The sequence below is a fragment of the Pelecanus crispus genome, chromosome 4, assembly GCF_030463565.1.
Source record: "Pelecanus crispus isolate bPelCri1 chromosome 4, bPelCri1.pri, whole genome shotgun sequence".
Taxonomy (NCBI): Eukaryota; Metazoa; Chordata; class Aves; order Pelecaniformes; family Pelecanidae; genus Pelecanus; species Pelecanus crispus.
Genome location: NC_134646.1, coordinates 85,714,888 through 85,729,762, shown reverse-complemented (window position 1 = coordinate 85,729,762; position 14,875 = coordinate 85,714,888). Strand labels below are relative to the sequence as shown.

The 14,875-nt window shown below is 54.3% G+C and overlaps 1 protein-coding gene across 3 annotated transcripts in view; it reads right to left on the bottom strand.

Annotated features, from left to right (window-relative positions):
- Positions 1–14,875, bottom strand: part of RAB11FIP5 (RAB11 family interacting protein 5) — a 43,051-nt gene that overhangs the window by 4,548 nt on the left and 23,628 nt on the right. Inside the window, exons 4-5 of one of the 3 annotated variants that reach the window (XR_012831019.1) lie at positions 13,009–13,549; positions 12,260–12,289 (exon numbers count right to left, since the gene is read on the bottom strand). The exons of 1 other annotated variant lie outside the window; for it this stretch is intronic. Coding sequence is in view for 1 of the 2 variants with exons in the window: in XM_075709578.1 (XP_075565693.1) it covers positions 3,874–6,477 (2,604 nt within the window). In the remaining variant the exon portion in view is untranslated. Of the gene's footprint in view, positions 1–3,873; positions 6,478–12,259; positions 12,290–13,008; positions 13,550–14,875 lie in introns of those variants that run through there. One more of the 3 variants, XM_075709578.1, reaches the window with a different exon arrangement.

The following is a 14,875-nucleotide window of genomic DNA, read 5'->3' as shown; positions in this document are numbered from 1 at the left end:
GAGACTATGACCAGCATACGGCTGCAGGAGCAGGAGACTGGCACCCCCAAGCTAGAGGTCTGCAGGGCACTGGCTGGCTGTCCCGAACACTCAAACCATTTCAAACCTCTGAAGGGGATCTCTTTTGGACCAAACTCACCAAGGCCGCTCTACAGAATGAAAACCATCAACAGCCTTGGGATGCCAGTGGGATAGCTTGGATGCATTTTGAAAGCAGGGGGACATTTCCCACTGCACATCTGGTCGCAGGCAGCTTTCAGCCCCGTTGCCAGTGGGAACACATGAATTTCTGCAGAGCTGGAAAAGGTATGTAAATGAAAAAAAAATCATTATCCTATTCTTTCCCACTGAGAGGGTAGTGTGTGCAGGGCTCCTGCTGAGCAAAGCAGGGCTCTGCCCCCTCGGCTTGTCACTCAGAGGTTCCAAAAGCAGGAGGCATTCCTCCGTGTCCCACCCCGGGATGGTCAGCACCGGGTACTTCCAGGGGGGCAGAGGTTGCTTCATGCCTCATAGCTGCATCTGAAGTCCTGATGGATCTGCCGAGAACTTGGACCTGTTTCCATCTGCCGGTCGATGAATGTGAACTTGAGAGTAGAATTAGTTGCTCACACCGACAGCCTGCCTAATCCAGTACTGCATCTCCGAGTGGACCTAAGTCTACAACGAAGCTTAACACGTTCAAGACGAAACATCTGAGGATGACAGCGGCACAGCCCTGGCCCCTCTCTCTGAGCAAGCCTTGTGTCACAGCACAGCTTGCACCGACGCTCCCGAGCTCATTGCTGAGCACAGTGGAAAACTGGGGAGATTCCCCTACAGCAGCTCGGAAATTAAGTCTTTATCAACCCATTAAAATGCTTCTTGCAGAGAACAAGACAACAAATCCAAGGAAATCAGTCTTCTCGTGGGTAAGCTGCTGTGCCTGCAGCAGCACACAGCACCTGAGGGCCAGACCGGAGGGCCTGGGAAGAAGGAGAAAGGGTCTACGGGAGGAAAGGGAATGACTGAACTCAGGATCAGCAACTCTTCTCCCAGGTCTATCTGTGGATGTGGGAAGCCACTCTCCGAGCTCCAAGGGCTCCACAAGGAATACATTCAGATCACAAAGACTGGCACGTGATTTAAGCTGAAACCTCGTTTTCAGAAGAGGATGATTCTGCTGCGCTCCCGGCATTAGGAAGGCGCAAAGCAGAGTGTGCCAACACCACCTCAGCACCTGGGACGTCCCCAATCCTGTCACCTACAAGTGCCATGACATGCTGCAATAGTCACAGATCTGAATTCCCGATCGATGGGTAAGGAGCTGCACAGCTGCTGGGCTCCTCCAAGGCAGTGGAGTCCCCAGAGCCCTGTCATGGGCTGTCCTTCAGGTCCCACCGGTACCAGGGGATGTGACCAGGGACGCTTTCCCAGTGGTGAAGGCACCATCCCACCCTTCCCCAAAGAGCAGAAAGGGGAGCCTCCGTACACTTGATGCAACTGATGCTCTGAGCACCCGCCTTACCCCAGCGGCAACAGTTTTGTGGCAAGAGCCCTCCCTCGCTGCAGGAGAGCGAAGAAGGATCTGCAAATGCAATCCCAACCCATGCTCTTCTGGACTCTGAATTCCCCAGCTGCATCTTCAAATCTGGCACACGAGAAGCTGTTCCAGGACGGCACAACCTCCCAGCTCACTGTGACCAGGCGGTGCCCCAGCCAGACTAGGCGGGAGGTGCTGGTCTACCACAGACCATACAGGTCTACGACTTGACTTGCCATCTTGAACAGGATGACCAGCAGAGAGCCACCCTGGCCACCTGGGAAGAGACATGGGTCCCCACACCCAGCTGCCATCCCTCCCGAGGAGGGCACATAACCCCAGCGCAGCAGACTCTCAATAATCCACACCGGTACTAGCTCTTCCTTTATCTGATAGAAGAGAAAGACCTTTTTGACCCAGCTAAGCCTTAATGCCTGTTCTAAATTTGAAGTCTTTCCTTTTTCCTTCCACCTTTTTGCTACTGTATCTTTTCTTGATCTATGTGCCACTGACCGGCCTAAAAGGAGATGATTCTAGGAAAGGCAAACATCACCACGGGGACCCGGAAAAGGGCCTTTCCACCTTGCCTCTCTCCCCCCATGACAATTAGTCACATCTCCCCAACCTTATAAGTAGAGCAGATCCTCAAAGCCTTCCACAGAGACCTCAGTAACTCTTCAAAGCTTCTTGAATCACACAGCAAGTATCCAAAACATCCGCATTTTACAGGTAAAGAAACCAGAGCAGAGATGTTCAAGGACTTCTCAGACATGTCTCATGACAGAAGCCAGCACTGACATGACAAACAGCTCTTAGGTCCAAGCCCACTCTCCTTCCACGAGCCAGTCAGCCCTTGGATGGATGCAGAGTCAAGCCCGAAGACGACTGTGAGCAGATACTACTGACAGAGAGAGCCCCGGGACTACGCTTCTCTCCTTGCCTATTTTTACCCTTTGGGATTGCAGGACACTTCTCTTTCCATGAAACGTAACAAACATCACCAAAATTCAGGAGGTTTCTGAAACCTGGTATCTGCAAATTTTGAACAAGGTTATATGTTGGAGGATGAATAACCTAATTAAGAATGATTTGAGGATCTGGCTTCGATAAAGAAGAAGAAAAAAAAAAAAATCACCTAACAGACCCATCTCTTGCTGGTCTTTGCTCCCGAGGTCATTTTGCACATCAAACACACGCTCGAACCAAGGAGGGCTCCCCATGCAGAAGGGCTGGAGCTCAGCTAAGTTCTGCTCTCCCCATCCTCCTGCCCTCTCTCCCCAAGGCCATGACTGATATTATCCTTGGTTCAGATAGGATTTTATCATTTCAGTGCCTCCATGAAGCTCCATTTGCCTTCTGCCGCAGAAGTGAGGCTGATCAAATAAATAATTGCTAGAAGACCCAGGTCCCCACATAAACCGTAAGAGCTTGATCCTTGATACTCTGGGCAGACCGAGCCCATGACAATCCTCTCCTGCCCAGGCAGACCAGGGGAAGGTGCACCAGGAAAATTAGATGAACTGAAGGACACAGAGCAAGACTCCATGCCCTAAACTCAGCATCTTTCTCTGCTTCACAGCATTTCTACAAGCCCAAGACTGACCTGGGAGGAGGAACAGCCCCTTCTTTCATCTGATGCACCGCCACGGTACCCGCCCTTCCCATTCCCGTTATCCTCAAGGCTAAGTCCCGCTTGCTTCAAAACCATCGGGCACCTCGGCAGGAGGGAGGGGAGAATGGCATTTTGCCACCACCCTGGTGAAATTACTTTTTTTTTTTTTTTTTGGCTATGGAGAGAAGAAGGTTTTTAGTACCTGATGGTCGTTTAAAAAGGAAAGAAACCAAAGCTGAATTAATGAAAAGGGAAGGGGCAGTAGCTGCGCACATGCCATGAAGGAATTCATGAGAGCATTAACGGCTGGAAACTCTCCTGGCAGACATGGAAAAGGCACCTATTTTGCAAGCACAGGGAAGATGATGGAGCCAAAATTAGCATCGGGTGAAATGCGGATGCAATTCTGCTGTAGCTGAATTTCCAGCTGGGGCAGGTCTTGGATGCGTCAAACCCTTTGCCCTAGCTTAGGGCAAACACAGGACACCAGCGGCCATTCCCCACCGTGATCCGAGAGAGCCGAGGCTTCAAGCTGTACCAGCTGGACTCTCTGGGACCACGGGAAGGTGAGGGGAGAGAGGACCTGCAGCAACACATGGAGCGGCCTCCTTGGAGCCAGCGCAATCATGAGCTGCTGACACTGAGCCGGGGTCCACTTATCGGCCCCCTGATAAGAGGAGAAGGGAGACAGGGTTCACCTCTACCAAATACACACCCTTCGCCTTCCCCGGAGAGTGCTCACCTGGTCGTCTGCTGGAAAAAGGGCTTCTCAGCTGGCTGTGTCTCCCTGGGCAAAACCACGAGCGCTGAAGCTTGTGTGTCACCGGACTGCGGCAAAGGGCAGGGCTGGGCGGCTGCGCGGCTGGTCGCGGCAGGGACCCCGCTGCTCGCGGGGCACGCAACAGGGGAAGGGAAGTCAAACTGTTCAGGGTTAGTTGCAGCCACAAGGAAAGGGGTGGAGAAGGCCAAGGGCTGGCTGTCATGCAGGAAAGGAGGCTTGCCCGGTGGGTCCCCGGGAAGGTTAGTGGCCTGGAAGCCTTGCCCAAGGGCTTCCTCGTGGAGGTTGGTGAAGCTGAAGCTTCCCTGACCAAGCTTTTCGGGCAGCACAGCTTGAACAGGGAGGGGGTCTGGTGGCTTCTCCACAAAGGGATTGCTTGGGGAATTTGGGCCAAGTGCCGGAGCAAAGGGATTTCTCGGGGCTGAAGCGTCCTGCTCCCGTCTCTCCTCCGCCCTATCTAGCTTCCAGAAATCAGCCTTCTTGCAGTCTGTCCTGCTGTCTGCCGAGCACCGGCGCCACGGCCCCTCGGGCTCGCTGGCGGGGGGTCTGCCCTGCTCTGCCTCTCGGGGAGGGCCAGCCACTGCCACGGGGGCACAAGGTTCAGGCTGGCCCCCCGCTTGCCCCGCGGGGCCGGCCGCCGGCCCGTGCCGCCCCTCACCATCACCCCATGCCAGCTCCGGCTGGGGCGGGCTCTCCCCATGCGCTAACCTTTGGGGTCGTGCCGCCGGGCCGAGACCCGCAGCGTGACCGACTGCCTCCTGCTCTTCCAGAGCTGTCCAGAAGGTTTCCGGCTGGCCCAGGTCTAGCTTGGAAGGTGGGTTTAGTCCCGACACACCGAGATCCTCGGGGAACGGCTCCTCTTTGGAGGCCATCTCCCACTCGGCACCGTCTGCGGCCCCCATCAGAGGGGATAAACCTGGCTGGCTCCAGCCCTCCTTAGCATCCGACTGGCCTAATCCGTCTAGGGAGAACTTTGACGGGCAAGTCTCGAACTGCTCAGCCGCATCCGTCGCATTTGTCTCTGAGCACTCTTCCCCCAAAGAGGTGTCCCCTTCTGCCAGCTCGCTAGCTCTCGCCTCCAAATTAGCTGCTGTGTCCGCAGCGGCAGATTCGGCATCCTTAGAGACCGGGAACTCGCTCCCGGCTTCAGCTACGTCCACTCCCAGTGCGGGCGGGCTGGGAGATGCCGGTGCAGAGGGCTCATTGCTCAGATGGCTCTTTGGCAGCTCCACGTCTGCCTTCGGGCCCTCTGCGTCTTCCCGTCGCTCCTCGCTGCCTCGCTGCTTCGGCTGCGGGTCGCAAGCATCCTCCTCCTCGCCGTCCCCTCCGCTGCCCGCGGCTGCAAACCACCTCGGAGGTTTTGGGGGCGGCGCGGCCGAGCTGGACGCCATCTCCTCCCTCTCTTGGGTACCTGTCCATGGAGAGAGGACAACGTGCCTCTTGCGAATGTCGGAGCTGAGTTTTACACGGCCTTCGCTGGCCTCGAGCCGCATGCTAGCCTGGAGCCGGTAGACTGAAGTCCGTATGTCGAACGCGTCCTCCTCGCTACCAGCACCCTGAGGCTCCGTCCCTGGCTCGGGGGCCATGGGGAATCGTCGTGCTGCCACATCTGCGAGCACCCGCGGGGGCACGGCCGCCACGTTGCTGCCTGGCAGGGTTTCGGAGAGGGGCTCGGAGGCGAAGGTGCTTCTGGGCAACACGCAAGCGGCGGCGCGAGAGCCGCTCTTGGCTTCGAAGGCGCCTTCACTGAGGAAGGCCGGCCGCGGGCCGAACGCGCTCTCCTGGCCCACGTGCTCCGGCTCAGCCAGGCTTTGGGTGCTCTCTGACAGGTCAGGAACTGTTTCCGTGGCTATGGTCATCCACCCGTTCGTCCCTGCACTGGAGGGTTCCTCCTCATTACTGTCCTCTTCCTCCCTAGCGCTATTTTCAGCAGTTAGTGCTGTTGAAGCCTCTTTTTCCCCTGGATTTCCCAACGCAAACGTGGCTGTCCAAACTGTAGGCGTGCTGCTTTTCCTCCTCCTTCCCATCGACCCTGCAGACACAGGGCTCAGCACATCCTCTATCACGGTCGCTTCCTGGGTTGTGCTCACCAAGTTTGCCCCCACATCTAAACTGGAGAAATTTGTCCAAGACCGTAGAGCTGCAGGCATTTCACTGCCGATTTGCGAATCGGCCTTTTCAAATACCTTTGTCCCCTTCTCGCGAGCCGGCTCGGCTGATCTTTCCGTCGGGCTGGCTGCATCGGGATCGTCGATGAAAGCCATGCCCTCCGCCACTACCGAAGCAAAGAAGTTTTCTTTCTTCAGTTCTGGTTTGAGCCTGCTGGTCGCAAAGGCATCGAAGGTATCGTCCCACTCCGGGAGGGGAGGAGGGACGGCGGGTTTCTCGTCCGGAGGAGGAAGGTCTCCTTGTGATGGGGGAGTAGTTTCTGGAACGGGGACACAAACGCTTTTGGCTGGAGAATCCCTCTCCGGGTCTTTATGTCTTAGGGAGGCAGAGGGACTGCAATCCTCAGAGGAATAAAAGCTCCCAGCGACCTCTGTTGAAGCATGCGGCCCAGACGGGAAACTAGAGAAAAAGCGAGTAGGTGAAGGAGAATTTAGTACCTGGTCAGCGAGGAGGTCCTCAAAGAAGGGATTGCTCTGCAGGGAGCTGAGGAATGGGTTGGTAGGGGACAAGCATCCGGACTGACTGTCTCCAATAGCGGGAGAGAGGTTAGCGCTTGGCATGCTAGCGAGGTGGGCTACAGCAGCAGGAGGAAACTGGGCAGGGGAGCAGGGAGGAAAATGAGAAGGAGCATCTGAGCTGGTTTCTACCTGAGGAGACACTTCCAGGCTGTGGAGGGAAGACAAAACAGTCCTCCTGGTTAATGCTGTGACAGTGCTGTAAGCATACACCACACACACTACAAACGCTTCGGTTCAAAGCAATGCAATGATCAAATACATACTCGTCTCTCTTGTTAGGCAGAGCAATGATTATGGAGTCAAGGCGTGGAAAGGGCATGCACAACAAAAAGGAAAGGGCAGCCCTTCTAGAACAGTCCTCCAAATTTTCCCTTTCTGCCTTAGCAAGCCCTAAGACTCAGGAGCCCGAGAGGTTTTTCCCACCTCCTGTGGCCCAAGGACTCGGCTCATTTTTTTTGTCCCAGCGCTGGCGCGTACCCAGGGCAGGCCGCGCGCAAGGAGCCGAACTGCGCTCTTGGATCAGGATTACTTGAGCCAGTAAGAGCACGCAGGACTGAGTCTTTCGCAGTTTACCCCAGTGCCTCGTTACTTGTTTGGCAACGTAACAGGACGGCAGCGGACGCGGTGCTCCCTCTCGCACAGGAGGGAGGGTAGCGCGGCTGCAGGCAGCCAAGGAACAAGAGCGGAGCAGGAGGGAGCACGTGGCTGGGATGTGGCCCTGGCTCCGCTCTTGACTCTGTCCAGCCTCTCCACACGCCCTTCATCATGTCGCTCCTGGCCTGAGGTCCCGGGATGCCTGAACCCCCACGGGGGACCCCAAGGAGGAAGGGATTCAGCACAGCTTGAATTCAGACTGTCAGCCTCCTCCCGCGCCTTGCCCCGAGTCAGGCGGCCAGGTCTTTGCTGCCTTTTCAAGAGGGACTACACTGACCTTTCTTTGGGATTTCATTGATCTTCCTTTGGGAACTCCTCCGGCAATGAGCATCACCACCCCCGAGGAAGACTTGCCAGGCTGGGGCTGCCTGTCTTGGAGTTTTTCACATCACGAAGGGTGCGGTGTGGACACCCCGTGCCCCAACCGGTGCTCCGACTGCCGCGCTCCCTCCTCAAGTCCCCGGCCCCTTGACACCCCTGCCCGGAGCAATCCCGTTCCCAGGATGGGGGCACCCAGCACTGGCATGTGCGGCTGCGCTGCCCCGTAACCGAGCCGGCGGGATGACTTCTTTCTGCATCGGCCACAACAGCCGAGCTTCAAAGAGCCCCTGGTCTCAGTTTGGGAGAAGTACGGACATAGATCAGCCAGCACTGGGCATATCAAAGTTTATTGAGGAACGAATAAAGTAATTGCCTTGCCAATATGCATGGGGTACATCCAGCCCTGGGGCTACATCACGGTATTTCCCTGCCTCACCCGAGCTGCTGGTAGGGATCACAGGCGGCGCTGGAAGATCACGGTCCATGCGCTGTCAAATGGCAAAGTTGCTTGGACAGCTTTTTCGCCTGTCATTATGGATGCACAAAAAGCCTTAAGACACATTTTAAAGCGCAAAAATGCCATCTTGAGGCAAAAGTTAACGAGGTGTGAAGGTGCAGTCAGCATTGGTTGCTTTTAAAGCAGGCAGGTTTACGTGCCGGCAGCGCGCCTTGGACCACGAGGGATGCACAGATGGGCAGGGCGCCCGTGCACACTGCAGCAGCGGGCAGGACCCACTTCTCCCCACTCCTGGCAGCTTCGAAGCCCCCCTTGCACATCATCTTCTGAGCAGCTACCTCGGAAAGGTGCCTAATAATGCAATCAATGCCACCAACGTCCTGGTTTTTAGGTAGGTAACACACACAGCAAGCGGCCAAGCGCGACAGGCTCAACTCCAACACCCATCGGACACTACACCAGATACTACTTAGCAGAACTAGTAATTCAGGCACAAAAAAAAGCCCCGAAACCTTCATTTCCACTCAAACCTGCAGCTCACTTGGTGCTGCGGGCAGAGACAGCTCGTGGGTGCCCTCTCCTGCTGTCACTAAGCAGCAGTGGTGGCCGTGGCGCAGGTGCCCATGCCCGCACAGCCCGGCCGTGCTCCGCCGTTGTGTCCGCATCCTCTCCCCGCTCAGACCACCGGTGCGTAGCAGGGTGGAAAACCCATTTTGGGCAGCTGGGCATGCACCTCCGCAGAAGAGGGTGTCCTGAACAGGCCAAAGTCTGCCCTCCGGAAGTCCATGGTAACAATTTTGCTGCCCTTCCTCCTTGCATCACCAAGAATTGAAAACTCTATATCATGGTCGCTAAGCCCAAGACAGCTTCCAACCATGACATCTCCCACGAGTCCTTCTCTGTTTGTAAACAGCAAGTCAAGTGAGGCACCTCCCCTGCTAGGCTCACTTACCAGCTGTGTCAGGAGGAGGTTTAGATTGGATATTAGGAAAAATTTCTTCACGGAAAGGGTAGTCAAGCATTGGAACAGGCTGCCCAGGGAGGTGGTAGAGTCCCCATCCCTGGAAGTGTTCAAAAAATGGGCAGACATGGCACTTGGGGACATGGTTTAGTGGGCATGGGGGTGTTGGGTTGACGGTTGGACTGATGATCTTAGAGATCCTTTCCAACCTTAATGATTCCTAGTTTTTACTTTCATTAAAAATAATCCAGCCACCAAGCCAGGAAACATGAAATTGCTACTCTACCTTTAATTGGTTTAGTGGTGGAGTTGGCAGTATTAGGTTAATGGTTGGACTGGATGATCTTAAAGGTCTTTTCCAACCTAAACAATTCGATGATTCTAAGATAACTGTGAGCAGCCCGGCTCTTCCTGGGCATTTTAGGCTCTTGGTGAGCACAGAAAACCTCCAGGAGAAGTGATGGGAAAAGCTGACAGAGAAGGTGATGGACCTTTAGGCACAAACCACCCCAGAGAGACCAGCAGCCGCTCTCTGCTTGGGAACCAACCTCTCCAGGCATGCTGCAACCTGGGGATCGGCACGTGGTTGGGGTGCTCGGCATCTGAACCCAGCCTCCTACTCCAGACCATCCACAGGGCATCCTCGCTGTTCTGTAAAGACCATGAATGAGGCAGCAGCGGTGCAGCGTGACAGCGTTTGCAGAAGGAAACAGGGCAGCCCACCTCTCACCAACTCTCTGTCACTGCTATTTGGTGCTTGTCATCCCGAAGATCTCAAGGTTGTGGCTTGTATTGACAGTCCCTCAATTCTTCTGGTTTTCTGACAGCAGAAGGTGCAAACAAATGCCTGCAGGTGCTGGGTGGCTCCATGCTCCTCAGCTGAACACACAGACGCTAAGGCACAGGCTCCTGTTCACTGCCACTTGCTGCAAATCAACCTTTTTCCCTAATTACCCCCAAATTTAAGCTCTCCAGAAGAGGAACACAGCTGCCCATGACCCAAGGTCCAGCTGGGTGAGTTCACAAGATCCACAAATGAGTTTTATCTGTGGTAGAACAGGGCAAAACACAGCAAATTTTCCTTTCCAGCTGGAAAGGGAAGTTGGCAAGGTCCAACCTGAAACACCACGATCTCGGGGTGGCTGCAAACAGCACACGCTGCTGCCCTACCGCTGCCGGCTCCTGCAATTGCTCCTTCTTGCTGGCACTTGCTTTAATGTGTCGGTCCAGATTAAGATCCCTTATTTGTGATTCTGCTTTAACAGCATTTAGTGCTGAGTAAGAGCAACCGAGGCCTGATCGAGCCAGCTCTGCTGGGCTCTAGCACTAAATGGCTACAGAGCATTAATCAGCTTCAGGCTCCTAATGAGTGCTCACTGCTAACGACCTTCCCCGCTGCCAGAAGGCTGAGTGGTTGAAGTTCCTTCCCTGGGGGATGGCTGATGCCAGAGCAGCCCCTTGCCCAGGCAGACATGATGGGCGGTGACCCAAATTGCACCAATCCCCACCCGCACGGGTGGAGGAACAGCTTCAAGGTCTCCTCAAACCCACCCAAGATGACCTCAAGTCCTGATGGGGCTCACGGGGGTGCTGGACCTGCTGAGAAAGAGCAGCTCTCAGCCATGCCAGCAAGCTGGCCCCAGCCCCAAGCTGCCGCCTGTGCGGTACGGGCTGCCTGGAACAGGGATGGTGCTTTCAGCAAGCCCCCGACTGCCCCATGCTCGTCGTGACCTACACATCGGTGTCAGGATGCAGCAAAACGAAGGTTGCACTTTGCCTGGGAAACAAGGTGGGTGAACGTGAATCTTTTTTCAGAGGGAAGGAAACCAGAAGCGATGCAGCTTCTGGCTCCGGCGCAGGAGGACCCAAATCTCTCCTCTGCCAGGCAGCGGTCCCATATCATCCTCCCCCAACATGTGCAGCCCAAGCCAAGCTAAAGATATAAAGAAAAAACTTAAATCCATCTTTTTTTTGTCAGATTCTGGTTTTCCTCCTCCAAAACCCCCTACTGAAGTTTCCTTTCCACTGCCCATCCCCATTCCTGCTGCGACCCACCGGGGCTTGCTCAGGGGCTGCACAAACCGCTGTCGGCCGCAAACCCCCGGCAGCAGAGCCCACGTCTTTCCCTTGGGTTTTCAAAGCACTGATGGCACTGTCACCGTTCAAACCCTTTCCTGAGGCCGCACCTGGAATACTGTGCCCAGTTTTGGGCCCCTCACTCCAAGAAGGACATTGAGGTGCTGGAGCGTGTCCAGAGAAGGGCAACGGAGCTGGGGAAGGGTCTGGAGCACAGGGCTGGTGGGGAGCGGCTGAGGGAGCTGGGGGTGTTCAGCCTGGAGAAGAGGAGGCTGAGGGGAGACCTGATCGCTCTCTACAACTGCCTGAAAGGAGGTTGGAGTGAGGTGGGTGTTGGTCTCTTCTCCCACGTAGTTAGCGATAGGAGAAGAGGAAATGGGCTCAAGCTGCACCAGGGGAGGTTTAGGTTGAATATTAGGAAAAATTTCTTCATGGAAAGAATGGTCAAGCATTGGACCAGGCTGCCCAGAGAGGTGGTGGAGTCCCCATCCCTGGAAGCGTTCAAAAAGCGGGCAGAGGTGGCACTTGGGGACATGGTTTAGTCTAGTCTACCCTTGATTGGTTTAGTGTGGACTTGGTAGTGTTACGTTAATGGTTGGACTGGATGATCTTAAAGGCCTTTTCCAACCTAAACGATTCTGTGATTCTATGAAACATCCCCTGCTTTGGTTCCCAGCCCTGCACTGGCAGCAGACTTGCTCTCCCCATGAATAACCCACCCCGTTAAAAATAACCCACGTTAAAAAAAGCCCCGTTTCCCCTCTCTGATGAAGGATGCTGGAAGTGCTCAGCAAAACGAGGAGCCGAGGATGGCATATTCCTCTAGAGGGAAACCTCCGCTTGCAGCAGCCTGATTGAAGATCTTTGCTGCATTGAAATGCTGACTCACTCTCCTCCTCCCATACCCCAGCACGCAGCTCCGCCAGCCAAAATAAATAGCGGGTACCTTTCTGCCCTCATTTATTTGTTTGGCAGCACTTCACAGGCGCGTTTTAGCCTCTCAGCAGAAAAAAAAGAAATAAAAAATAAAAGAAAATATTGCTGAGCCACCCCCTGATGGAAAGTCTATTTGAAACAGCTTGTTCAATGCAGGGAGATTTTTTTTTTTTACCCTCCAGATTGCAGCCTGAATTTCAGGCTGAAGGCAGCCGCCCCAGCTCCACAGTCACGGAGCACCGTCCCCAACCATTGCAGCCCATCTGCAAGAGGGTGGGTAAGTCTGCACTGTGAAGATAAAGAAAACAGCACATGCGCTGAGAAAGCAGGGGTTTGGGGAGGGCAGGGCTCAAATCCAGCCATAATGTGCCAAGGTTAAGAGCTGCGCTGAAGCTCAAGTGGAAAATCCCTCCTAGGAGGGCTGGATGCAGGGGAGTGCCGTGACCCTACCACACACAAGCTGCTTTCTTGCACCATTTCCCTATAGACAAGCACGCAGCCAGGGCTCGCTGTGAGCGAGCCAGGGAGGCTGGAAAACCAGCAGGACCGGGGTGCCGGAGGCCCCGGCGGCAGGGATCAGGATCAAAACCTGGCAGGGATCAGGAATTTCCTCCCACCGGCCTGAGCAAGGCGGGCATGGCAGGATTTGTGCAGAAAGGGGTTGGGAAGAGATAGGTACGGCAGCCCAGGACATTTTTGTACAGGGTGGGAACCCAAGTGGGACGGAGTCAGAGAATATATGCAAATGCTGCTTTTAAATAGCAGTTTTGGAGGTGAGAGCAAGGGGTTTAGCCATCTGTGCAATAACAACTTCGCTTTCCCCTTGGTCCTCGCCTGCCCGTCATCCCAATTAAAACGGACAAGTCCTGCTTTAAAGAGATTTGCCCCAAAACCATAGTAATTAAAAAAAATAGCAGAGAGAGGATCTGGGCAGTAGGAGCCCAAGTAGGTGCAAAGTGCTACCCCCAGCACCCACTTTCGGGGGTGGGAGCAGGGCTGTGCTCTACCTGGGCAGCTACAAAGCAGATTTGTCTCACCAGGGCTGAGCTGGTGCCAGCTTAGGATCCGATTCACCACCCTGCTTCACGTCCGTCCCTGGGAAATGTGGGCTCAGGAGGCAAAAGGAAGGCAGAGGCATTTTAAAGAGCCATTTTTCACCCTTGCAGGCTCCCCGCACCCCTCGTGCCAGAGGGACGATGTCCGGCTCCATCCCTGATCATTTTTACCCCGTGACCGATCCAATGGAGGCATGCAGTTTTGCAGCTCGCGCGGAGACAAGACCTGTGCCAGAGATGCGGCCCCGACAGCTCCCGCGATGGGACTCATCCGCAGCATCGCCGTTATCCGTGACGCCCTGGTTCCCCAACACAGTGCTCCTCTTCATCAAACTCTGCAGCCTCCCAGGTTCTGCTCTGAAAGTCCCCGTTAACGGCGCTTTGGCGGGGGCTGTCACACGCGTGAATGTTCAATCCCACCGACAAGCTCACCCGGTCCCCCTGCGCCGCTCCCTGTCCAAGGACCATGCTTCAATCGTTCAAAACCTTCTTCCTATTTCCAGTATTTAGGAAATGTACTTTTTAGGAGTGCATGATGAATAGTGAGGAACTGGAGTCACTATTTGGCCTCACTGCTGGGTATAAGGGTATGGACTATGGAAAGAGGAGTGACAACCAAGGTGGGGAGTGATTTTACATTTTCCCCCCATGAAAGCAGCAACAGAGGGAAGGGGCTTTAACCTGCAAATGGCACTAATACAATTATTTTTACAGGAGAAAGCGCAATTTCTCTTTTTTTCCTATCGCTAAGCATGAGATGCAGCCTCATTTTATCATCCCGATTCACGCTGCAGGAAGCAGGACCTGTGGAGCTCTGATAACATTGTAGGAAACCCTGAAAATAGTTAAACCAATTGTTTTAGCCCCAGGCCTTGCCTCAAATAAACCTGCTGAGCTTCTTCCTTACATACAACCCTTGACCACACAACCTTAAAAACAACAAACCCCACACAGCCTTTTATTCATGTCTCCAAAGAGCAAACACTATCCTCCTACTGCTTCCATTCAAGCCAGTATCAAAGCCCAGTAGCTGCCAGGGATTAGCAAAGCCGGGGCAGAAAGGCACAGCCTTTGGGACCTGCTTCCCCGTCAAGAGCCAGAGAACAAATGTGTAAATAAGGGCCGGAGGCAGGAATATCCAACCCTCTCCCTGGGTAAGAGAGCGAGCAGGTTTGCAGCTCGCAGGGCAGCATGAGTGTGGGCTCGCTGATGGCTCAGCAAAAATTGCCCGTAACAGAAAACCTTTTTATAAAGCTGAAGTTAAAACCAGCCGAAAGTCAGCGGCTTCCTTATTTTAGAAAGGGTGTGGTTTTGCAAGAGCGAGTGGTTGAAGACAAGCTGTGCCAAACCTGGCTTAGCTGCAGGCTAATTTAAACCTTAATTGTAAAGCATCTTTCTAATTACAGACCCTTTAACTAATTACAGGTTGAGTTTTTTGGTCTCGCAAAGGTGACTGCTTTTGACGCTCTCTCCCCACGTTCAGCTCCGGGTGAAACTTGGCCTATCCAGGGTGGGCAAAAAGGTGAGAAGATTCTGCTTGCTCAGGTGATAGGAGCTGCAAAGCTGAAGTTTCCAGAATCAGGAGAGCAGGAGCAGAAAAAAATCCTTTCTGCAGATAAGTCAAAGGCTTAAAACCGGTTGATTCAGAGGCTGGTTCCTTCTACAAAGCAAAGGTTAATCCGTCTTCAGCTCTAGAAGTTACACCAGTAACTGAATTGCTCCTCCAGATGCAGATGGACATCCAAAGAACACCCACAGATAAGCACTGCTAACTTTCAGTCGCGTGCTTGAGAGACCATACGCGTTTGATTATCGCGAT